The sequence below is a fragment of the Staurois parvus genome, unplaced genomic scaffold (assembly GCF_062004578.1).
Source record: "Staurois parvus isolate SC_StPar_1 unplaced genomic scaffold, SC_StPar_1.0 ptg000196l, whole genome shotgun sequence".
Lineage (NCBI taxonomy): Eukaryota > Metazoa > Chordata > Amphibia > Anura > Ranidae > Staurois > Staurois parvus.
The window spans coordinates 5142983-5169522 of NW_028317992.1; the positions used below are offsets into that span (position 1 = coordinate 5142983).

A 26540-nucleotide genomic window follows, 5' to 3' on the forward strand; every position below is an offset into this window, starting at 1 on the left:
GGTATTCAGAGAGTAGTGGTTAATGATTCATACTCTAAATGGTCTGGGGTTGTCAGTGGTGTACCCCAAGGTTCAGTGTTGGGACCCTTACTTTTTAATATATTTATAATTGATATGGGGTCTGGGAATATAAATCCCATTTCAGTCTTTGCAGATGACACCAAGCTGTGCAGTGGAATAACGTCCTTACAGGATGTCTCCAATTTACAAGCCGACCTCAATGCTCTGTGTAATTGGGCAACTATGTGGCAAATGAGGTTTAATAAGATGGTGGCAGAGATCCCCCTGTGCTAATATGGAACCTGATTTCTATATGCTGCTAACACACTCCTTTACCTATAAGTGGACAAATATAAGTGATAAAATATAATAGTGGTGTAGCGCTGATAACTAAATGTGCAAACTCCACAATAATAAGATAAAAAACATAAATGAATGAATATAAATATATAAGTGATAGATCTTTCAAGATCTAGAAAAACAGTGTGATATTAACAGTACACAAAGTGCATGCTGAAGCTGGTCCTATGCCCGGACCCTCATACAGTGACAATACCCAGTCCCACTAGGGACCAAACCCCAAAAGACTAGGTGCTATATACAGTGGATCCCAAAATAAGGGATATGATCACAAATAAAGTGAATGATATATAAAGTGTATCTCAAAATTGGGATATATACCAAATAAAGTGACTAGTGAATAATGTTAAACAATATATAAACATAAACTTCATAAACGCATAAAAAGATAAAAAGTGTCCAAGAAATTGGCAAGAATTGCAATGAGGGCAATGACTGCCAAAATGTGCCTATATCTTCAAACCACGTGCTATAGTGCTGGTGCAGATGGTGAACATATATCCATAGATGGCAGGCATGCCCCCTCACCTCTTTGCTGCGACCCAAAAGGGTCAACGCCTCTTGGATCACTCTGGATCCTACAGGTTCCAACTCTCCAGGTCGCTCTGATTCCACTGAACCTCACTGGTAACTTCCTTCCAATATAAATCACTCTTCCATTCAGGGATAAACGCAGTGTAGGCCAATAAATGAGTATCACATTACAGCCATGAAAGGACAAAAAGACAAGTCTCCCATAGTACAACACTATTCAATATGTTAAAAGCATGTTAAATCGCCAAATATTGCACTCACATTGACGCAGATAAAACAAGGCTTGTCACACCACTCAGTATGGGTGTACTGTGTAAACCTGGTGTGGCAAGATGGCGCTCCGCCGGAAGTGCGTCACCACGTCGCATCTACGCGTTTTTTTTTCTAAGTCCGCGAACGTGCGAAAAAACAACCCATAAGTGTACAAAAAACGTGCCAGTGCAAAACCAACACAAAAAAGTTCACTTAGGGGTGTGCTTTGTCCGCCCCCCGAAGGGGTTGGATCTCTACCCTGATCCCCCGGGGCACAAAGCTCCTGACAGGGACAAGGTTCCCATGTGGTCCACCTAGCCAAAAGGCCTGGCGGACCCCGTTCCTTGTGGCCAGCCAAAGCCAGCCACCAAGTACTTGGTAAGGGGGTTCTCCCGAAGAGAAAACCCCCCCCAGGGACAGGGGAGGAAGGAACCATTGACGCAGATAAAACAAGGCTTGTCACACCACTCAGTATGGGTGTACTGTGTAAACCTGGTGTGGCAAGATGGCGCTCCACCGGAAGTGCGTCACCGCGTTACATCTAAGCGTTGCGTCACGTACATGTGACTTTCTCAGGATGGCGTCATGGTGACGAGCTCATTCTTATAGGAGAGCCAAATGCCAATCAGTCTACTTAGGGAGGATCTACCGCGGCCATTTTACTGTAGCTTCATATGAAGTATAAAGGCCAGAATCACGGCCATCTTTATGGAGACCCAGTGTCGTTACAAACAAACTCTCCATTCATATATGGCTTTAAAGAATACCGACATTCTAACCACTGACCATATAAGCATCCGTATCTGCATATGCTAATTGCGTAGGAGGCACTAAAAATGAAACATAATGTATATAAGGCAAGAGAGGGGAAAAAAACAATAATTAAAAAAACTCTCCCCTCACTTCCACCTATAACCAATGCAGGTAAATAGCAATGAATACTATGAGAGTGAGGACAAGAAAAAATATACAAAAATAAATATATAATTTTATTAATAGACTGGAAATAATAAAAATAAGTAAATTAGATAAAATAAGTTGCTCAACATCCCAAAAAGGACAACTGGTTAGACTTAGGAGACAGGGTGCTGTGATGTTTTCAGGTAGCTTTGCACAACACCTTGCCAACCCCTCCCATCAGCCATGATCTGTTCGCAATTCGTAGAGAAGCACATGGAACCAATGATGATATTGCTGGGTATAAAACAAGGTTTGTTATGAAAGTGGAAAGATGTTATTAAAAAAATAAAGATTAGCAGGTTTAGGGGGACAAAGGAGCAAACAGGAAAGACCTATTAGTGGATTAAACTTCAGTCATGGAAAGTGGACAATTTGTTGAATGTGCTCTCAGTGGACAGCTTCCATGGACTAACTTACTGGACACATGTCATAGAACAAAAATACCATGGATCCCACTGGCTTCTGGTCACATGACATGGTACGGACGTGCCATAGAACCTACTTTTTACCCAGAAAAATGCCTGTGCATACCTTCTGTTGTCAGAAGGCCAAGCTCTGAACATTTGGAAGCCTATTTGTGGCATTTCACAATAGAGTACAGCTATCTCGGCATCCTATTGGAAAGCGCCCAACTTTTCAGTGTGGGATTATTAAGGAAGGGTTAGAGCCTCTGTTTTTATTATATGTGTATATATTTGGGAGAACTCCTGCTAGTAGAGGAAGTAATGAGGCCTTCCCAAGAAAGACAGTGTCTGTGTTATGATCCGCCAGGCGGAGCCTTCCGGCTGCCAACTGGTAGACCAACCCAGAGCGTAGGGTCTAAGCCCGGGCTGTGCCTTCACCAGGGCCCCTGATGGTGGGGATGGACTTGAAACAGTCCCGGGCCAGGTCACGACCTCTGGGCGGGCCCACCAGCGGCTGGGAAGGCCTCCGGGGATGCGTGTAGGTACCGGGAGAGCCAGATATGAGGCGGATGACGGCCCCAGCAGGGTGGCACGGATAGTGGTTCCGTGGGGGGTAAGCGGGGTACCAAATCAGCGGGCAAGGAGTAGTCAGGTCACATGCAGGGTCAGCCAGGTAAATCAGTCCGTAGAATAGTCAGGATATCCGAGTCAAAACGCAGGAGCAGGCAGAGTAGTCAGGACAAGCCGGGTCAAACACAGGGGCAGGCAGCGTAGTCAGGGTCGAAAACAGGGTCACAGAACAGGAGCAGGTATCCAGGATCACATAAGACCTTGCGGCAATGGGTGACAGTGCAGGGCATCTTTAAATAGTGCGCCCTGCACTGTCATTGGCTGGCTGGGACGCGCCCCCGGCTGTCATTGGACGCCTGAGGCGCGCCCTCGACTCTCTACTGCGCATGCGCGGCGTCCTGTCAGCCGCGGCTCGCCGCCAGTGCGCATGCGCGGGGGGACGGCGCCGTGATGCAGGATTCCGGCGCCGTGATCCCTGACACTGCCCCCCCCCAATGGGCACCCTCCGGGAGCCCCACTGATCTCTCCACCGCGGGTGTCCACGAAAAAATTCCCGGATGAGCCGGGGAGCGTGAATGTTCTGGGCGGGTTCCCATGAGTTCTCCTCAGGGCCATAACCCTTCCATTTTATCAGGAACTGGGTCTGGTTCCCCCTCCGTCGGCAACTGAGGATAGTCTCCACTTCGTATTCCTCCTGGTCATCTACGGAGATTGCCTCGGGAGGTCTGGACTCACGGTCCGGGAAAGGATCCGGTCTGGATGGCTTCAGGAGAGACACATGGAACACAGGATGTACCCTGAAGGTCTGCGGAAGCTCAAGCTCGTAGGCCACCTTGTTGACTACACGCTTTACCGGAAATGGGCCAATGTACTTGGGTCCCAGCTTCCTCGAAGGATGCAGCATCTTCAAGTTGGTCGTTGACAGCCATACCCGATCCCCTGGTTGAAGCAGTAATTCTCCTCTTCTTTTCCTGTCGAACGCCCTCTTACTGTCCCCTTGGGCTTTGGCGATGGCTTCCTGAATTGTCTTGTTACTGACAGAGAAGAAGTTTAAGACGTCCTGAGATGCCGGTACCGGGTTTTCAGGCATCAGGTCAGGGAGAAATGTGGGATGATACCCGTAATTGGCGAAGAACGGGGATTGCCCCGTTGCAGAGTGACTCGAGTTGTTGTACGCGAATTCTGCGGACGGCAACAACGTCAACCAGTCATCCTGAAGGTAGGACGTGTAACATCGCAGGTATTGTTCCAGCGTTTGGTTGGTCCTCTCGGTTTGGCCGTTGGTCTGTGGGTGGTAGGCGGATGAAAGCGACAGCTTGATTCCTAGTGCTTTACACAAGGAGTTCCAGAACCTGGAGGTGAATTGGACTCCCCGATCTGACACTATATCTTCGGGGACCCCATGAAGCCTGACTACTTCCTTAATGAAGATCCGTGCCGTTTCAGGTGCCGATGGGGTTTTCTCCAGGGGTATAAAATGTGCCATCTTTGAGAAGCGGTCCACGACCACCATTATTGCTGTGTAGCCTTGGGATGGTGGGAGTTCGACCACAAAGTCCATGGCAATCATTTGCCAGGCCCGCTTGGGTATTGGTAATGGACGTAACAATCCCCATGCCCGGCTCCTGGAGGGCTTGTTCCTTTGACAGGTGGAGCAGGTCTGGACGTAACGCTCGCAGTCCTTATTCATGTTCGGCCACCAGAACGAGCGCCGTAGTAGTTCCAGAGTTTTCGCAACCCCGAAGTGACCTGCCATTCGATGGTCGTGGCAGTGCCCTAGGACCAGGGATCGCACCTCTTCTGGGACCATGATCCGGTCTTCCTTCCAAAACGGCCCGCCATGGTTCAGGAGGGGTGACCCCGACGGAACTGGTAGTCCTGTAGAAGCGTCGAGGAGTCTGGAACGAAGTTCTGTTTGTAGAGCAAGGAAACTTCCGGAAGGTAAGATGGTGTCAGGTGCCACTGTGTCATCGGGGTCCTCAAACATGCGGGACAGAGCGTCTGGTTTTGTGTTCTTAGTACCGGGTCGGTACGTAATATGGAGAGTGAATCGCGAGAAGAAAAGAGCCCATCTTGCCTGGCGAGGTCTCAGTCGTTTCGCTGTTCTTAAATATTCCAGGTTCTTGTGATCTGTGAAGACTAGGATTGGGTGTGTGGCTCCTTCCAGTAAGTACCTCCATTCTTCTAGAGCGGATTTGATGGCCAGGAGCTCCCGATCTCCAATGTCATAGTTACGTTCAGGCGGCGTCAACTTCCTGGAGAAGAACGCCACGGGGTGCAGTAGTTCCTTGGTTCCATTTCTTTGGGACAGAACCGCTCCTACCGCGTTCTCAGAGGCATCCACTTCCAAGACATATGGGAGGGAAGTATCCGGATGGCAGAGGATGGGCGCAGACGTGAATAATTTTTTGAGCTTCTCGAATGCCGTCTGGGCTTCGGAAGTCCACTTAAAACGGACCCCTTGTTTCGTCAGTTGCGTGATCGGGGAGACCAGACCGGAGAAGTTCCTAACAAACTTTCTATAAAAATTGGAAAAGCCGATGAAACGCTGTACCCCCTTTTTGTCGGCGGGTATTGGCCAATCTAAGATCGCCGTGACTTTCTGGGGATCCATCGCGACCCCCGCGGAAGAGAGAACCAGTCCCAAGAACGTGATTTTGCGCTGTTCGAAACAGCACTTTTCTGCCTTGGCGTATAGCCCGTGTTGACGCAACCGTTCTAATACCCGTACTACGTGACCTCGATGAACCTCCAGTGAAGGGGAGAAAATTAGGATGTCATCCAAATAAACTACTACAAAGACATCGAGGAAATCACGAAAAACATCGTTGATGAAATGCTGGAAGGTTGCCGGTGCATTACAGAGCCCGAATGGCATCACTAGATATTCGTAGTGACCGAATCTCGTACGGAAGGCCGTCTTCCACTCATCCCCCTCCCTGATACGGACAAGGTTATAGGCCCCCCGCAGGTCTAGTTTAGTGAATATCATTGCCGATTTTAATCTCTGGAGGAGCTCGGGGACTAACGGTAAGGGATAACGGTTCTTTACCGTTATCTTGTTTAGATCACGGTAGTCTATGCAGGGCCGTAACGATTTGTCCTTCTTCTCTACGAAGAACAGCCCGGCCCCGGCTGGGGATGTGGAAGGACGAATAAACCCCTTCCGCAGGTTCTCGTCAATATATTCCCTCAGTACACCCGATTCCGTTTCTGACAAGGGAAAGAACGAGATCTCAGATCCGGGTAGGAGGTCTATAGGACAATCGTAAGAACGGTGTGGGGGAAGAACGTCAGCCCCTCGCTTACTGAAAACGTCCAAGAAGTCATGGTAGGCCGGGGGAATAGTCTGGGATAGATTGGCATCACCGTCCAAGCACAGGAGGAACCGGGGACCCACGGATCCCGTGACCTGGCAGTGATTAAAACAGTAGGGTGACCTAAATTGAATCGTCCCCCTTTCCCAGTCAACCTGGGGGTTATGGGCCCGCAGCCAAGGGAGCCCCAGAATGACTGGAAATAGGGGTGATGCGATGGCATCCAAACGGAGGAACTCCTGGTGATGGTCTGCTATTGTGGTAAAAATGGGTGGTGTCTCCTGGTCCACCACCCCTGATTTTATACTGGAGCCGTCTGCCAAGAAGATGTTGAACCCCCTTTCTTTGGTCTGCAGTGGTATTTTTTGCCGGTGGGCAAAAGTCAGGTCGACAAAGCAACTACAAGCTCCAGAGTCAACGATTGCGGTCACCGATAGTGTTCTTCCCGGGAGCTGCAAAGACACAGGTATGGCCAGGTAATTGGACTGATCATCCCTTCCTGCGGGTAAGGTAAAAGAAAAGGAAGCGGACTTACTCATCTTTGCAGGACAGGAGCGCACCTGGTGACCAGCTTCCCCGCAGTACAGGCATAGGTTCAGCGATCGTCTCCTTTGACGTTCCTCGACCGACAAGTGGGAACGGGCCAGTCCCAGCTGCATGGGTTCCGGGTTGTCCCCCGATTCCGTGCCTCGGGGATGGTTCCCTGGGGTTGCAAGTCAAAATATAGTGTGCAAGCATTCCGGAAGGCTCGGAAGCGGCTCCGGTCACCACGGAACCGTTCCGGCAGGGGAACGCGGGGCTCAGGAGCTAAGGGTGTGGCAACCGCTCCGGATGTCGGGGTAGCGGGAGGTTCCCCAGACGGGGGACTCTGAGCAGGGGGAGTCTGGGGGGCTAATGTCTCCATGCGGTCTTCCAGTCGGGCGCAGCGACTGTGGAAGTTCTGGAAGGCCTGGGTCAAAGTTGCCAGGTGCTGGCAAATATCCTCTAGGGACGTCGGTCCACCTCCTGGCTCTGTCATGGCCGCAAGGTACTGTTACTTTTATATAGCATTTCTTGTAAATAATACAAGTATCAGTGTCAGGACTGGGATCTAAACTCACAACCTCTGCTGTGTTCAGCAGCAGATTTTCTTGCTGAGCCACTTGTCATGCTGTACAGCTGTTATGATCCGCCAGGCGGAGCCTTCCGGCTGCCAACTGATAGACCAACCCAGAGCGTGGGGTCTAAGCCCGGGCTGTGCCTTCACCAGGGCCCCTGATGGTGGGGATGGACTTGAAACAGTCCCGGGCCAGGTCACGACCTCTGGGCGGGCCCACCAGCGGCTGGGAAGGCCTCCGGGGATGCGTGTAGGTACCGGGAGAGCCAGATATGAGGCGGATGACGGCCCCAGCAGGGTGGCACGGATAGTGGTTCCGTGGGGGGTAAGCGGGGTACCAAATCAGCGGGCAAGGAGTAGTCAGGTCACATGCAGGGTCAGCCAGGTAAATCAGTCCGTAGAATAGTCAGGATATCCGAGTCAAAACGCAGGAGCAGGCAGAGTAGTCAGGACAAGCCGGGTCAAACACAGGGGCAGGCAGCGTAGTCAGGGTCGAAAACAGGGTCACAGAACAGGAGCAGGTATCCAGGATCACATAAGACCTTGCGGCAATGGGTGACAGTGCAGGGCATCTTTAAATAGTGCGCCCTGCACTGTCATTGGCTGGCTGGGACGCGCCCCCGGCTGTCATTGGATGCCTGAGGCGCGCCCTCGACTCTCTACTGCGCATGCGCGGCGTCCTGTCAGCCGCGGCTCGCCGCCAGTGCGCATGTGCGGGGGGACGGCGCCGTGATGCAGGATTCCGGCGCCGTGATCCCTGACAGTCTGAACCTCTGACCTCTTCTGGTCTGTTCCTGCTAAGGCACTTGGGATGCTGGACAGCTCCCTGGACAATTCCTTGACCAATCCTGCCTTGAGCCTTGTTTCTATTGAATCTTGAACCATTTGCTCCTCACATGAACTTATTGTTTTAGCCATGCCTTTGCACTTCCTGTTTGCCAGATTATTGTGCTTTATCCAGCCAATATCTTGCCCTTGTCACTCCTGCTGCCTTCCTCTACCACTCGTTACCGACCTTTGGCTTGTTCCTCGACTACACTTCTGCTTAATCCTAACCTACAACCACTTGTTACCAACCTTTGGCTTGTTTACTGACTATACTTCTGCTTGATTCTACCTGCTATATGCTTCTGGTCCCTGGCATGCTCACCTCCTGGTGGGGAGCTCCTGAGGACCGAGACCTGGTACTAACATGCACCAAAGCCCATCTCCACCATCAGGAGCTCTGGTGAACAAAGGTTAGTGCTTAGACTCTGCACCTCGGGTGAGCCTGTGTCATCCATCAGGGTGACCAGCCTGTGTATTAACCCAGCTGGTTGGTGGAAGCCTTTCTATTGGTATAGCTACTCCAAGCCTGACCCCTGTCCGTGGTACACAGATACAAATAAGAACACATTTTAGTAGAATGAGGAAGATTTAGGACAGCCGTTCTCAACCATGGTTAAATGGAACCTTATGGATCCTATAGTGGTTGCTAGGGGGTTCTGATTGACCTCCCATGTGGCTGCATAGTTTTGGGGCCCACCACCTTCTTGCAAAGCCAGCAGCATGAACCCAATTATCTTTTTAGCGGTCTCTTGGGTGTAACACTCTGAACACCGCTGTAAATGGCCATTTACCAAAGCACGGGGCTTTATTCCCATTAACCTCAGATTATTAATTTTAGCAGGGGGTTCCCCGGGATATTTTTTTATGGGTTCCTCTGGGGTAAAAAGATTGTGAGAGGCTGGTTTAGAACAAATTGTTATTGCTGTCTTCACCTTCCTGTCTCAGTGACGACTGCTCTCCCCATTTCTAGTACAGCTATGACATGGACAGAATGTGAAGCCCCAATGGGATCACAGACAGAAATAAAAACCTTATAATTATCCATGGTTATTAACCGTTGCAGAACATAAAGTGATGCCTTTTTTTCCCAAGGCAGAGAGGCAGTGGTGCCATCTACTGGCTGGACTTGGAAATGCTACCTGCATATTTTCACAGTTAAGGGCTCATGTACACTGCAGCTGAGAAACTCACATTTAGGACCTGTTCAGCGTTTTGTTGCAGCAGCCCCTGAACTCACCCTAATGTTTTCCTATGTGTCCATGTACACATAGTCGTTTACAGGCATTTGAGTTTACGGTTGTTTTTTGAACGCAGAAAACTTGCATTCAGCAGTCGATTTTCTCAACGTTTCACACACAAAACACTTGTAAATGCGGCTAAACGCGGCAAATCGCATTTATAAGCGTTTCTGTTTGAAAATATTTTTTTACTCTTCCAGTCCCCAATGCTGTCCAAAGCCTTTTTTCATCATGAAAAATGCATGCAAAGCGTTTTCAAGGTACTCAAATGGACAAACCACTGAACACAGATTGTTCCTACCAAGCTTGTCACACATTGTAATGACCAATTCACACCTCAGACCTCTCCCACCCTTGGAAACAAAAGATATATTAATGACCATTCACACCTCAAATTCCTCATGAAGACCCCCTGCCAGGTGGCCTTAATGACTCCCTCCTCCAGACACCTTTCCCACCCTTGGAAACAAAAGAAATGTTAATGAGCAACTCCCAGCTAAGCTAATCTCAACACATACTGCTGTCTCTGCTTCTACTCTCTGTATTTCTCTGAAACAGTCTGAAATAGTTAATAATTTACCACTTTTCAGTGCATTCTGTGCATTTGGGAGGTTCTCCTGTGCATATCTTTAAAAAATGCTTCAAAACGCAAACGCGCATAAACCTGTTATGAAAACGTGGCTAAACAGATGTTTTTAACCTACGTTTTCCAGCAGTCAGTTTCCATCGTTCAGAAGTGTCCCGTGTACATGGGGCCTAAAGGGTTTTATGCGTAATGATAGGACCTGCAATGGCAGTTTAGATTCTGAAGATGCAATTACACACATGTTTGTATGTTCTTTTTAAAAGGATCTCTTTCAACTGACTTGAATGGCAAAATGCAGCATGGAGGACTTGCATTGCAATGCACTACAAGGAAGCACATTGGTGTGAATGGGTCCTGTTAAAAGCAACATTTGTTTTGGTTGTCTGTGTATTGAAAATACAGGGTGAAATACCTGGCATGTGCAAGGTGAACGTGCCCTAATTCTTATAGAGAATCTATTTGTATTCCTTAGGCACTTGGCCAATAGACTTGCAACAATAGAAAAGGGTAGCACTACTATATAGGAAACAGGACCTGCATACGTAATGAGGAACTATGCAGGAAGTGGGAACTGTATATGTAAAAATCAGTGCCTGCATACTGTATGTAATAAGGAAATATGCAGGTAGCGAAGCCTGTATATGTATTGAGGAAATAAGTATGAAGCAATTTAATGAGGAAATATTTAGGAAGAAGTGTCTGCACATGTAATCAGGAATAGATGTAGGTAGCAGAGTCTGCAAAGGTAATGAGGAAATAAGTATGAAGCAATGTAATTAAATATTTAGGAAGAAGAGCCTGCACATGTAATCGGGGATAGATGTAGGCAGCAGAGTCTGCAAAGGTAATGAGGAAATAAGTATGAAGCAATGTAATGAGGAAATATTCAGGAAGAAGAGCCTGCACATGTAATCGGGGATAGGTGTAGGTAGCAGAGTCTGCAAAGGTAATGAGGAAATAAGTATGAAGCAATGTAATGAGGAAATATTCAGGATGAAGAGCCTGCAAATGTAATCGGGTATAGGTATAGGTAGCAGAGTCTGCAAAGGTAATGAGGAAATAAGTATGAAGCAATGTAATGAGGAAATATTCAGGAAGAAGAGCCTGCACATGTAATTGGGGATAGGTGTAGGTAGCAGAATCTGCAAAGGTAATGAGGAAATAAGTATGAAGCAATGTAATGAGGAAATATTCAGGAAGAAGAGCCTGCACATGTAATCGGGGATAGATGTAGACAACAGAGTCTGCAAAGGTAATGAGGAAATAAGTATGAAGCAATGTAATGAGGAAATATTCAGGAAGAAGAGCCTGCACATGTAATTGGGGATAGGTGTAGGTAGCAGAGTCTGCAAAGGTAATGAGGAAATAAGTATGAAGCAATGTAATGAGGAAATATTCAGGAAGAAGAGCCTGCACATGTAATTGGGGATAGGTGTAGGTAGCAGAATCTGCAAAGGTAATGAGGAAATAAGTATGAAGCAATGTAATGAGGAAATATTCAGGAAGAAGAGTCTGCACATGTAATCGGGGATAGGTGTAGGTAGCAGAGTCAGCAAAGGTAATGAGGAAATACATTGGAAGCAGAGCCTGAAAGTAATGAGCAAAGTTGTAGAATGTGCAGCTTGTGTATGTAATGACAAAATATGCAGTAAACATATGTAAAATGAGTTGTGTGCAAAATAAAATAAGACAAAGTTCATCCCAATGAAGTATTGAGCATGCAGGTGATCAAATGCATCATAATGTAGCTAGCTCTTAAATTGACTTAAAAAGTATTTGAAACCAAAATGGCAGCTGGAGCCATTGGTGAACACAGTTGTGTTTTTTTATAGATCTAATCTAGCAGCCTTATTGGCATTCCCCTTCAGCCGGCTCTAGTGTTTTGTTGTCTATAAGGTACAGACTGATGTGTCCTTTCTGTGCTGACTCTCTCCTGTGCTCTGTCTGCAGGATCTGCTCAAACACACCCCCGAGGACCACCCGGACCACATCTGCCTGTTGGATGCCCAGCGGAACATCAAGCGACTGGCGGAAAGGATAAACAAGGGGATGAGGAGTGCAGAGGAAGCAGAGAGAGATACCCGAATACTGCAGGAGATTGAATCTCACATTGAGGGCATGGAGGATGTATGTAGTCTGTATTACTGTAAACCTCTATGCCAGGCAATAGCAGGACCTGTGGCTTCTGACCACAAATGTAGACCTCTTACCAGGGGCTGACTGACCAATTGGAAACTCGGGCACTGCCCGAGGGTCCGTGGTCAGTAGGGGGCCCCATGAGATGCCCCCGGTACCTTTTTCATAGCCATTTTTGAGTTTGGGCAAGGACACAGGGGCCCCATGATCCCCTATTGCCTGGGGGCCCCATGAGTTGTCAGTCCGCCCCTGTCTCTTACATGTCATTAAGATGGATTACTGCAATGATAATGGGTTGTCTGCACAGCACACTGATTGGCTCTGCAGCAGAACATTTTCTGTGTGTTTTTAAGATGTGTAGGTGTTTGATGCCCCTAAAGCTGGCCATTCATGTATGGATTGTTTTAATTCAGTCTGTGGGCTGAACAAAAAAAACAAAAACATTGCTTTATCAATGCTATACAGCGCAGACGGACAATTTTCCCACTGCGTCTATTGTATTTGGACAGTCGGCAGGGCCAGTTGTCAAAATACCCAAATAGCGACTGCATCTGGTTGAATGCAGCCACTGTGTGGCTGAAAAATTTCCAGCAGGCTCTTTCAACAAGCGTCAATCAAGCAATCAATTTTTTTTTAACTGGGCTGGATCGGCATGACCACCCACTGAGCCAATTGCGTCTGGTTCCTCAGGAACTGGACAAAATTTGCACAGGTGTGGCCAGCTTAAATGTAAAAAATGAACTTCCTTCTAAGTGTTTGATCCTCTAGTCACTACAAAGGGCCTCTACAGAGATCACTGTAAGTAGTTTCCCCCTCTAGCTACTGTAATATAGGGAACAGAGCTCCAAGTAAGTGATCCATGAGAAATAGAAAATGGAGCTCTGTCCTTGCAACTAGTGAACCACAGAAAGTAGAGATCTCAGTAATTTTTCAGACTCATGAAAAAAGAGAACATATAGCTCTAACTGTTCTATACTCTTGAAGAATAGAACATAGAGCTCTCAATAACTGCTCTGTACCCATAAAGAATAGAATATAGAACTCTTAGTTATTGCTCTACCCATGCAGCTACTGCACTGCTACAAAAAGAGGTGTGAGAAAGTGGTCTGCCCCTTTGGCTGCTGCAGTGCAAAACATAGAGCTCTCAGCGAGTGTTCTGTCCCTGTACCGGCTGTACTGAAAAACATAGAGCTGTCAGCAAGTGCTCTGTCCCTGCAGCGTCTGTACTGCAAAACATAGAGCTGTCAGCAAGTGCTCTGTCCCTGCAGCGGCTGTACTGTAAAACATAGAGCTCTCAGCAAGTGTTCTGTCCCTGTACCGGCTGTACTGCAAAACATAGAGCTCTAAGCAAGTGCTTTATCCCTGCAGCTGTTGTACTGTAGAACACAGAACTCTCAGTAAGTGTTTTGTCCCTGCCACTGCTGTACTGTAGAACAAAAAGCTCTCAGCAAGTGCTCTGTTCATGCAGCTGCTATATTGCAAAACACAGAGCTCTCAGTAAGTGTTCTGTCCCTGCAGCTGCTATATTGCAAAACACAGAGCTCTCTGCAAGTGCTCTGTTCATGCAGCTGCTATATTGCAAAACACAGAGCTCTCAGCAAGTGTTCTGTCCCTGCAGCTGCTGTGCTGCAAAACACAGAGCTCTCAGCAAGTGCTCTGTCCCTGCAGCTGCTATATTGCAAAACACAGAGCTCCCTGCAAGTGCTCTGTTCATGCAGCTGCTATATTGCAAAACACAGAGCTCTCCGCAAGTGCTCTGTTCATGCATCTGCTATATTGCAAAACACAGAGCTCTCTGCAAGTGCTCTGTTCATGCAGCTGCTATATTGCAAAACACAGAGCTCTCAGCAAGTGTTCTGTCCCTGCAGCTGCTGTGCTGCAAAACACAGAGCTCTCAGCAAGTGCTCTGTCCCTGCAGCTGCTATATTGCAAAACAAAGAGCTCCCTGCAAGTGCTCTGTTCATGCAGCCGCTATATTGCAAAACACAGAGCTCTCAGCAAGTGTTCTGTCCCTGCAGCCGCTATATTGCAAAACACAGAGCTCTCAGCAAGTGTTCTGTCCCTGCAGCTGCTATATTGCAAAACAAAAAGCTCTCAGCAAGTGCTCTGTCCCAGCAGCTGCTGTACTGCAGAACATAGAGCTCTCAGCGAGTGTTCTGTCCCTGCCACTGCTGTACTGCAGAACATAAAGCTCACAGCAAGTGCTCTGTTCATGCAGCTGCTATATTGTAAAACACAGAATTCTCAGCAAGTGCTCTGTTCATGCAGCTGCTATATTGCAAAACACAGAGCTCTCAGCAAGTGTTCTGTCCCTGCAGCTGCTGTTCTGCAGAACATAGAGCTCTCGGCAAGTGCTCTGTCTCGGCAGCTGCTGTTCTGCAAAACACAGAGCTCTCAGTAAGTGGCCTGACCCTGTGGCTGCTGCCCTGCTGAAAATAGAGCTCTTGGAAAGTGTTTTGCCTCTGTGGGCCTGGCAGTACATTGAGTACATTGAGCTGTCAGTAAATGCCCTGCAGATGCTGCACTGCAGAACATAGAACTCTTAGTGCTCTGTCCTTGAAGCTGCTGCACGGACTAAAATCGAGTTCTCGGTAGGTGCTTTGCCACTTCCTGCAGAATCTAGAGCTCATAGGAAGTGTCTTGCCCCATGGGCACTACAGAACACGGTACTCTTAGTAAGTGGGTTGTCCCTGTAGCTGCTGCGCTGTAGTACAGAAGTAAGTGCTTTTCAACTGCTGCATTGTAGAGCTTCAAAGCCTTCGGCAGCCAATAGATGATACAGTGTTTTTGTTAAACCAGCGGGTTGAACGAAAACAACTGACTATTATCCCATCTACAAGCTCGATTTTGGATGGTGGAATCTCCGCTATATTGTTTGCTGACAGTGGGGATACTTCCCCTACATCAGTGTTTCTCAATTCCAGTCCTCATGGACCCCCAACAGGTCATGTTTTCAGGATTTCCATTATTTTGCACAGGTGATTTGATCAATTTCACTGCCTTAGTAATTACCACAGCTGTTTCATCTGAGGGAAATCCTGAAAACATGACCTGTTGGGGGTCCATGAGGACTGGAGTTGAGAAACACTGCCCTACATCAACATACAGGGACTATTGCTACCGGTTATAGCCCACAATGCTGATTAAGCGGGAAAAATCATACAGGGTGGTTGTACAGAGGGTGATCATTAGATCAACTTCTGTACAATCTCCCTGCCCGTAACACGGACTGAAATTAGGCTGGTCCCTGCTGAACTGGCTGAATTTTGATAAATGTATGACTGGCTGTATTCACACTGTCTCCTTGTATTTAGTTTACAAGTAGGAGACATTGATCTGGGAAATTATAGTGTTTGTTTTGTGCTTAAATGCAAAATGTACATGTGTTTACATGTATTTAGATGCATTCAGAGTATCTGATCTGCCCCCAGGAAGCACAGATTTCTATGTAACTAAACGCAATTAAACGGAACGCAAGTAAACACATAATGGGAATGATACCATTCAAAATCATTACATGCATATGGGTTTACAGATGTCCACTAAATGCATAAAATCTCATAATATCACATTTATGTTGTGTGAATGAGCGGCAGTAATTTTTCATTGCAGATGGTACACTGCAGTCCTTAGAGCGCTCAGTAAGCCCCCTGCAGAATATAGAGCTCTCATTTAGTGCCCTGCCGTTGCTGCATTGTAGTTCATAGAGCTCTCCTTTAGTGCCCTGCCGTTGCTGCATTGTAGTTCAAAGAGCTCTCATTTCGTTCCCTGTAGATGCTTCACTACAGTCCATACAGCTCCCATTTGGTGTCCAGCAGATGCTGCACTGCATTCCATAGAGCTCCTATTGGGTGTCCAGCAGATGCTGCACTGCAGTCCATAGAGCTCCCATTTGGTGTCCAGCAGAAGCTGCACTGCAGTCCATACAGCTCCCATTTGGTGTCTAGCAGATACTGCACTGCAGTCCATAGATCTCCCATTTGGCGTCCAGCAGATGCTGCACTGCAGTCTATAGAACTCCCATTTGGTGTCCAGCAGATGCTGCACTGCAGTCTATAGAACTCCCATTTGGTGTCCAGCAGATGCTGCACTGCAGTCATTAGATCTCTCATGTAGTGCCCTGCAGATGCTGCACTGCAGTCATTAGATCTCTCATGTAGTGCCCTGCAGATGCTGCACTGCAGTCATTAGATCTCTCATGTAGTGCCCTGCAGATGCTGCACTGCAGTCCTTAGAGCTCCCATTTGGTGTCAAGCAGATGCTGCACTGCAGTCTATAGAACTCCCATTTAGTGTCCAACAGATGCTGCACTGCAGTCCTTAGAGCTCCCATTTGGTGTCCAGCAGATGCTGCACTGCAGTCCTTAGAGCTCCCATTTGGTGTCCAGCAGATGCTGCACTGCAGTCCTTAGATCTCTCATGTAGTGCCCTGCAGATGCTGCACTGCAGTCCATAGAGCTCCTATTACAAATTTGCACACAGACCCTAGAAAGGAGATGGCAATGATACATGCGTGTTCTTCTCTCTACAGCTGCAGGTTCCTTTCCGGAGGTTTGTGAGACAAGAGATGGTGGTGGAAGTGGTAAGTCGCACGGCTGTCATTTCTCATTGGAATCCTGTCACTGAGCCGGGGAAGAGAAAAGTTTTAATAATAAATGGCCCAAATGAAAAATTCAGAAACCAAATGTTCAGTTTAAGGTCAGCACAGAAAACAAAATTGCTTATGTTTAGTAGAAAGGAGATTTTGGTCTTTACCTGAGAAAGAGTTCTTCATTGTAAATGCAATGAAATGGTCTTTTGCAAATGTTTTCAATTCATTTGAAAAAAATAATTAAAGCTGAACTCCAGGAATTCATAAAAGACACAAATTAGTGCAGCTCTGTATTCATTAATACATCATTAAATGTGCTTTTTTAAAGAAAGCAGTGTACGTTCCTGGACTTGACCTGGTATCAGCCTCTTTTTGTCCTGGTACTGCAGAACTCAGTTGGGGGGAGGGAGAAGCAGCACAAGGAGCCAACCAGTCATGTCTAAGGAGACCTGCTGACAGGAGAAGAGAGCAGAGTGATGAGCTCATAGTCTGCTGCTGCTCCAAGCACTGTCCAGTCTCAGAATGGGGGGAGGGACAAGACCAAGTGTTGCTTACCTACAGTAGAGAGAAATCAGGTGTGCTACCCTGCCAGACAGTGCTGTGCTATGTGCTAGGGCTTTGGCAGGTAAAACCGCTCCCATATATGTATTTCAATTATATGTACTTCATCTGTGCCCAGAGCTTTTTTGGAAATAGAAGTGTGGAATGATTGTCTGATTAAGACATGAATCAAGAACTGACTACCGTGAAACTCCAAAATCAAACTTTTTTTTTTTTTTAATGGACAGTTTAACCTCGCACTCTGCCTTCCAGCCTCTGAGTGTGCATAATATTATCAAATACCAGAGTTCTGTGGTTCACATTCCTCCTGACTATGGGGCTTTATTATATAAAGCTATTGTTAATTCTCTGTGAGTCTCTGCGAGATCATTCAGTTGACAGAGCAGTAGTTGTCAGACTTAAGCAGCCCGTAGATGATTCGATTTTCTTTCCTTCCACCACACTTGATTCCCTCATCAATACAGTCAGTGTTGATGGGAGAATGCCTTCCGCAGCGCTTTTGTGTTCTGCCAGGGTGCAGGGAGCCTGCAGAACACGATACTGCTAGCAGCTATAGCCACCAGCAATAGACACAAAAAATCCAACAGGCTGGTTGTACCCAAGTCGATCGATGGATCGACTTTGGTACAATCTCGGCCTGTCTCTGCTGAATTGACCCAATTTTGATCCATGTATGCCCCCCCAAAAAAAAATCCCTAACGCACGCTCCTAAGAATGCCTTCCGCAGCGCTTTTGTGTTCTGCCAGGGTGCAGGGAGCCTGCAGAACACAATGGATACTGCTAGCAGCTATAGCCGCCAGCAATAGACACAAAAACTCCAACAAGCTGGTTGTACCCAAGTCGATTGATGGATCGACTTTGGTAGAATCTCGGCCTGTCTCTGCTGAATTGACTGAATTTTGATCCATGTATGCCCCCCCAAAAAAAATCCCTAACGCATGCTCCTAAAAATGCCTTCCGCAGCGCTTTTGTGTTCTGCCAGGGTGCAGGGAGCCTGCAGAACACTTTGGATACTGCTAGCAGCTATAGCCGCCAGCATTAGACACAAAAAATCCAACAAGCTGGTTGTACCCAAGTCGATCGATGGATCGACTTTGGTACAATCTCGGCCTGTCTCTGCTGAATTGACTGAATTTTGATCCATGTATGCCCCTCCCCCAAAAAAAAAAATCCCTAACGCACGCTCCTGTCTTAGCATAACAGAAAACCTACTTACTATACCACGTAGTCCAGCATTGCCTTGCTGAAGCAAAAACTCAGTTTGCCCCTTTTCTTCATCTTTAATTTAGATCTATGGGACCTAGCAGAGATGTCTGTGGTGTGTCTGCACATATGCACACCACTTGCTGTGGGTCTCTGACTCTTTTCTGGCAGACTCCGGAGGCATGTCTGCGCATGTGTGGCATCTTGCAAATGGCTCCCGGGATAGTATGTCACGCATCCCAGGAGGCAGTTTGCAAGATGCTATGTATGCTCCCCAGGCACGCTGCAGGAGTCTGCCAGAAAACGCACAGCGTGTGTGCACGCGAGGTGGAACTTATGTCATTTTGGCCTAGGCCTGATCTAGCCTGTGTAAAAAAAAAATAAAGAAAAGAAAAAGATCTGACTTTTTAAAGTGCGTGTTTTTTTTTTTCTGGCTAATTTATGAGTAGGAAGGGGCAGGAGAGTGAAACATGGAAAATGGGTTCTGCTTTAAGGTGACCCCCGACTCCCAAACTGGAGATTCTAATTTAGAGAATATAAATAAAGCCAAAAGGTGGGACACGTACAGATCTTTTATTAGTAAACCTGTATATGTTGTAAGATTAACAAGGTGCCCCTTAATGGATTCCCAAAACAGAGGCAGTACACATACCTTTTTGTGTTCTGTCAGCACTTGGTCTTTTTACCCAGCAGCAGGTACTCACAACACACAAATAGAGCTTTCTTTTGGTGGTATTTGATCACCACTGGGTTTTATTTTTTTTCAATATGTAAACAAAAAAAGAATGAAAAGTTTAAAAAACATTTTTTGTACTTTCTGCTATAAAACATATCAAACAAAACAAAATGGGAAAAAAAACTACATTTCTTCTTGAATTATGGCCAAGACGTATTCTTCTACATGTCTTTGGTAAAAAAAATCCCAATAAGTGAAAGTTACAGCGTCTACATACTATGGGATAGACAGTGAGGAACAGAAGTATTTGAACACCCTGCGATTTTGCAAGTTCTCCCACTTAGAAATCATGGAGGGGTCTGAAATTCACATTGTAGGTGCATTCCCACTCTGAGAGACAGAATTAAAAAACAAATTCAGGAAATCACATTGTATGATTTTTAAAGAATTTATTTGTCTTGCACTGCTGAACATAAGTATTTGAACACCTGAGAAAATCCGTGTTAATATTTGGTACAGAAGCCTTTGTTTGCAATTACAGAGGTCAGACGTTTCCTGTAGTCCTTGACCAGGTTTGCACACACTGCAACAGGGATTTTGGCCCACTCCTCCACACAGATCTCTAGATCTGTCAGGTTTTGGGGCTGTCGCTGAGCAACACGGAGTTTCAGCTCCCTCCAAAGATGTTCTATTGGATTTAGGTCTGGAGACTGGCTAGGCCACTCCAGAACCTTGATATGCTTCTTACAGAGCCACTCCTTGGTTATCCTGGCTGTGTGCTTCGGGTTGTTGTCATGTTGGAATGCTCTGACTGAGGGAAGGAGATTGTTGCTCAAAATCTCACAATAAATGACCCCATTCATCCTCTCCTTAATACAGTGCAGTCATCCTGTCCCCTTCGCAGAAAAGCACCCCCAAAGCATGATATTACCACCCCCATGCTTCACAGTAGGGATGGTGTTCTTGGGATGCAACTCATCCTTCTTTTTCCTCCAAACACGACGAATGAAGTTTAGACCAAAAAGTTCTACTTTGGTCTCATCTGACCACATGACTTTCTCCCATGCCTCCTCTGGATCATCCAGACGGTCATTGGCAAACTTCAGACGGGCCTGGACATGTGATGACTTGAGCAGGGGAACCTTCCGTGCAATGCATGATTTGAAACCATGACGGCGTAGTGTTCTACCGACAGTGACCTTTGAAACTGTGGTCCCAGCTCTCTTCATGTCATTGACCAGCTCCTCCCCTGTTGTTCTGGGCTGATTCCTCACCTTTCTTATCAGTGATACCCCACGAGGTAAGATCTTGCATGGAGCCCCAATCCGAGGGAGACTGACAGTTGTCTTTAGCCTCTTCCATTTTCTAACAATTGCTCCAACAGTTGATCTATTTTCACCAAGCTGCTTGGCAATTGCTCCGTAGCCCTTTCCAGCCTTGTGGAGGTCCACAGTTTTGTCTCTGGTGTCTTTTGACAGCTCTTTGGTCTTGCCCATGGTAGTAGTTGGCGTCTGACTGTGGGGTGCGCAGGTGTCTTTAAAGAGCTCAGACAGGTGCTACTAAGTTAGATTAATGAGTGGAGTAGAGGTGGACTTTTTAAAGGCACAGTAACAGGTCTTTGAGAGCCAGAATTCTTGTTTCTCAGGTGTTCAAATACTTCTGTTCAGCAGTGCAAGACAAATACATTCTTTAAAAATCACACAATGTGATTTCCTGAATTTTTTTTTTAATTCTATCTCTCAGAGTGGGAATGTACCTACAATGTGAATTTCAGACCCCTCCATGATTTCTAAGTGGGAGAACTTGCAAAATCGCAGGGTGTTCAAATACTTCTGTTCCTCACTGTACATCTGAGCTTTTTAGAATTCTGCCATAACCTGATCTTTTACTCATATTTAAAAAAAAAAAACAAATGTGAAAAGCAATAGATTTCATTGTAATTTTCCTGATTAGACTAGACCTCTGTGTCTGCCTCGTGTATCCACGCACTCTGCCGCTGATATGGGTCTGTCATTTATCTTTTCAGAAAGCGGTCGGAGGCAAGAAAGATCGTTCCCTGTTCCTGTTCACGGACCTGCTGATTTGCACCACACTGAAGAGGAAATCTGGTTCTCTACGCCGAAGCTCCATGAATCTGTACGTTTGCCTAGCATTAAAGGATAAGTTCACCTTTTAGGAACATGTTACATATTACACCCATTTTCCTCTCCCCTGCAGCTGCTGTCACATTTAAAATCAGCATGGCTGTGCAGGGCTTCTCCCACACTGCCACGTCATTCATTCACAGGAAGCTGTGAATGAATAAAGTCCTGTCTGCCACCGCAGCAGACAGATTGTAGTTCTCAATGGTTTACGACTGTGCTGATCAGTGCATGTGTAGTTCGTCACTTCCTCCAGCTTTCTAAGGTCCTGTTCACACCAGTGCATTTTACATTCGCTTTAGATGTGGTGTATTAAAAAAAGAAATCCTGCTTGCTGCATCTTTGATCATCTTTCATCAAAGCACACAATAGATAGAGTTCAGTGATAACGCACTAAAAGGGAATGTAAAACGCACCGCACAGATGTGAACCAAGCCTAACTGATAGCCTGTATGGAGGTATGGGCAGAAAACTGGAGGACATGTCTGCAGGATCCTGACATTGTACTCACAATCCACTGTTTGCAGGTACAATGCTTTGCAGACTACTGTGGGGAAATATAATAAATGCACCTCTTTTCCTGCAAAAATATGTGCATTTGTTATCTTTTCCAAAAAAGTTAAACTTAGCCTTTAAATGGTCTAGTACAGTGGTCGGCAAGCCGCGGCTCGCGAGCCACATGCGGCTCTTTACACGCTTTAATGCGGCTCTTGTGTGCCGGGCGCCCGCTCCCCTCCCTCCTCTCGAGCGGCAGGGACTCTGCAGCGTGATCCAAAAAAAAACAGCCAGGGCAGCGCGCTCAAATGCAATGATTGGCCAGTCTCGCTGCCACTCACATCCTGATAGCCAGTGATTGGCTGTCCGGGTGTGTGTAGGCGGGGCAGCGTGACGAACGTGAGAGGAGCTAGGCTCCTCTCACAGTCCGCCCTGAAGACCGGAACGGCGCGGGAACACGGCGAGAGGAACGCGCGGAGCAAAGGTAAGTGAATTGACACAGGGGGGACTTGGCTTACTACTTGCTACTTACTTACTACTACTATATGAGGGATGAATTAATATGGGGGATGAATTACTATATGGGGGATGAATTACTATGGGGGATGAATTACTATATGGGGGATGAATTACTATATGGGGGATGAATTACTATAGGGGGGATGAATTACTATAGGGGGGATGAATTACTATAGGGGGGATGAATTACTATGGGGGATGAATTACTATATGGGGGATGAATTACTATGGGGGATGAATTACTATATGGGGGATGAATTACTATGGGGGATGAATTACTATATGGGGGATGAATTACTATGGGGGATGAATTACTATATGGGGGATGAATTACTATGGGGGATGAATTACTATATGGGGGATGAATTACTATATGGGGGATTAATTACTATGGGGGATGAATTACTATATGGGGGATGAATTACTATAGGGGGGATGAATTACTATATGGGGGATGAATTACTATATGGGGGATGAATTACTATATGGGGGATGAATTACTATGGGGGATGAATTACTATATGGGGGATGAATTACTATATGGGGGATGAATTACTATGGGGGATGAATTACTATAAAAACTTATTGAAACTAAAAACAGTGTACCATCCTATGTATTTTCAGTTTTAAAAATGTGGCTCTCAAAATAAATTTCAATCGTGGTTTTGGTGAGATTTGGCTCAGTTGAAAAAAAAGGTTGCCCACCACTGGTCTAGTATAAATCATTGTTAGGTGATAAACGCTCGCAAACGTTTTACTTCCATGTCCACAGTTATAAAATGTTGGGAATATTTGGGATATTTTAAGTAGGCAAGTCATTGCACTTAGTCTATTGCAAATGAGGAGCGGAAGGGATGCCAGGTACTGCTGTTGTATTTTAAAGCTGCTGTGGAGCATGATGGGGAAGTGCTGCTCTACCAACACTGAATGAGCACTTTCCGCTCCAGACACGATGACAGATCTTCAAATAGTTAAAGCCTGCACTCCACTGTAGTAGAAGACAGTGTATACTCCAGTCTCTAGTTTCCCTTTTAGCCAACCTCCATTCCCCACCAACTATCTAGCCTTTGAATGCCCATTTGGCAATCAACACTTTGGAGCATGTTCCCTGCCATGTGTCACCTGCTGTGATGTAGGGTTTAATCGGAACGACAAATGGCTAGGACACAGGTATCTCTTCTGTAAGGGGAACTAACCCACTAATTCATTGAAAGCTCGCTCCTGCACCACTTCATTGACGCTGTCGGCCAGTCCAGAATGTTGTCATTAACCTTCTGTAAGCTCCAACACAGAGCTTTCACAGGCAGGGACGGACTGACAACTCATAGGGCCCCTGGGCAATAGGGGATCATGGGGCCCCTGTGTCCTTGCCCAAACTCAAAAAAGTCTATGAAAAAGGTACCAGGGGCATTTCATGGGGCCCCCTACTGACCCCGGGCCCTCGGGCAGTGCCCGAGTGCTCTAATAGTCAGTCCGCCCCTGTTCACAGGGTTTGGGCTTCCAGCTCCAACTGATAAACAGGCAGGTGGGAAGATGAGTATAAACTATATGACCAGTAGTATGTAGACACCTGCACTATATGGCCAAAGTATGCAAACTGTGGTGGGCGACGTAGGCTGCCAACTTGTTAGAAGAACTAACCCTCCATTATTCCCTTTCACTTTTCCACACCACTTTGTTGGAGCTCTTGGCCAGTCCCAAACAGTTACGTGAGGAGGAAGACATTAATTCTGTGTAAGCTCCAACACAGAGCTTACACAGAGTTTGGACTTCCAGCTCCAATGGATAGACAGAGTGGTGTTGGATCTTGATGAAAGATGAGTATCAAAGTATATGGCCACAAGTGTGTGGACACCTGACCATCACACCTACACTGTATGGCCAAAAGTATGCAAACATCCTTCCAAATTATTAAGCTCATGTGTTTTTATTTTGTCAAAAGTCAGCATTCAAAGGGTAAGTTCACTTTTTTCTCACAAAATGAAAAGGTGGGCTAACTCTAAATATCCTGGTCACCTCTCCAGACCCAGCTGCACATAGCAGCCATGCTGCCAGTGTAATGGTCTGTACACCCTAGAGTGAGTACCGATCATAACTCTTGCACTGACAAGAACTCGGTGGTTAGTGCTGACCAATGAGAAGCACATCTGAGGCTTCTTTTTCCAGTAAGGTGTCCAAGAAGAAAGCATGATTCTCATAGATTATTGCAGTCACATGGTCCCACTGATCAGTGAGCTTTTGCCATAATGAGCGTTATGATTGATACTCTCTTCAGGGCAGGTTATTGCGGAGTAGGGTGCACAGGCCACTACACTAGCAGCACAAGGCATCGTGGCCAGTATGTGCAGCGGGGTCTGGAAGGGTGGCCAGGATATTTGAAGGAAGTTTACCTTTTTGTTTTTTGTGAAACTGTGAACTTACCCTTTGAGCCTTAACTCCAGGGAGTAAACAGGCTGCAGTTCAATTATTCTGCACTGCTTGGTTTATAACCTGAACAGTTGGCATGTGGTCCGCAAACATAGTAAACAACATATAGAAATCCTATTCTTTCCTATGGGTTTGGTTCACATCTATAAGCTGCAGTTTAATGTGTTTTTAAAGGGGAATGACAAGGTCCCATTCACAGCTATGCTTTTTCGTTACAACATTTAGAAATGTAACTGGGCTCCTAAAATATATCTAAAGCTGAAATTGTTTTGGCCTCTAATGGGTTCTTATTGCTACTTGTGTCCTCATTAACACGAATCCTCTTCCTTTGAAGTTTGTGGGAAATCATACATTTTACAGTCAAAATAAAAGGAGTTAAATGAGAAGTTCAGGAATCCCAAAAACATAAACAATAATACTCCCCTAGATGACCGCAGTACCGATCCCAGCTGCAGTTGTCTCCTGCCGGCTCTACACCGAGAACTGGGAGTTCAAAGATCACTGATCGCTCACTTCTTAGTATTCAGTCTGCAGAAAGCCGGTGACTGTTGGTCACCAGATCTCTACTCTGCCCTTCCAGCCTTTACTGGAGAGCTTGGATGCGGAGGGGTGAGAGCGACTGACTCAGTCACCCAGTGGCTCACTGAGAGGCTGAGCCAGCTGCCAGTCCAGGCACCTGTAAAGTGATGATCTTTCCCTAGCCTGGACCGGCTGAGTGACATCATCCGACAGTAGACTTGAGCTCGTTGCCGGCTGAAAGCAGGTCATAGAAGTGCATGATCCATAAGAAAAGTAGGGTTAAAATAGCTTTGGTCATACTTCTCTCCTTTAAGGAGAATGAAGACACTTGTTCTGATGGCAGTTGTCTACAAGGGATCTCCCCTCACTTTGGAGAGATTTTTTTTCACTACCTGTGGGGTCTCCTGGACAAGAAGTAAAAGAATCCACTCCTCCATGACACACAGCACAAAAAAATTAACAGGAGATTCAACCATTCCATACTTTAAAAGCAAACAAAGAACGTTTGGGCTTTAAATACACTTAAATGTTTTTTTCATATGCAGTAAATACATAGCACTGTGATTCCGTGAGCCATTGTGCCCTCCGTTGATCTGTTATGGTACTACAGCAATAACATTGTCATGTGTTTTCAGGTACACAGCAGCCAGTGTAATTGACATCTCCAGCAAGTACAAGCTTCTCTGGAAATTGCCCCTGGAAGATGTGGATATTGTTAAAGGTTTGCCGAATGTCCCTGATACACACTGCTCTGCATGTACCAACATTCCTGCCAAAAATGACAGCTGACGCTCGGCCCATTTTCAGCATTAACTGCTTCCACTTTTATAGTCCCTGTGGATCTGCAATTGCTGTGCAGCAAGTCCATAAGGAACTGTGACAGTGCATGCTGGGACATGTAACTGTATATTGACCATTTTGGCATTGTGGAAATGTTTATGCTACGCATGCAGGAGAGCTGAGTTTTGACTTTTAGTGGCCTCAGGGGCGTAGATAAGTGGGGAGTCAGGGGGGTCTGGAACCCCCCCCCCAGAGGAGCAGTCCCGGGACTAGGGGTGTATGGGAGGGGCGGCGGTGGGGGCAGTGACGGGCAGCGATCTCCTGTATGGCTTTCAATGAAGCAGCTGG

At 46.5% G+C, this 26540-nt stretch overlaps 1 protein-coding gene across 1 annotated transcript in view; it reads left to right on the top strand.

The window, feature by feature from the left end:
- The window catches only part of LOC149461640 (rho guanine nucleotide exchange factor 17-like), a 350052-nt gene extending 323851 nt beyond the window's left edge, over positions 1-26201 (top strand). The window contains exons 6-9 of the mRNA XM_089678032.1: positions 12096-12272; positions 16812-16862; positions 21338-21447; positions 26048-26201. Of these exons, the coding sequence (XP_089534158.1) occupies positions 12096-12272; positions 16812-16862; positions 21338-21447; positions 26048-26201 (492 nt within the window). The remainder of the gene's footprint in view (positions 1-12095; positions 12273-16811; positions 16863-21337; positions 21448-26047) is intronic.
- Positions 26202-26540: the final 339 nt, after the last annotated feature.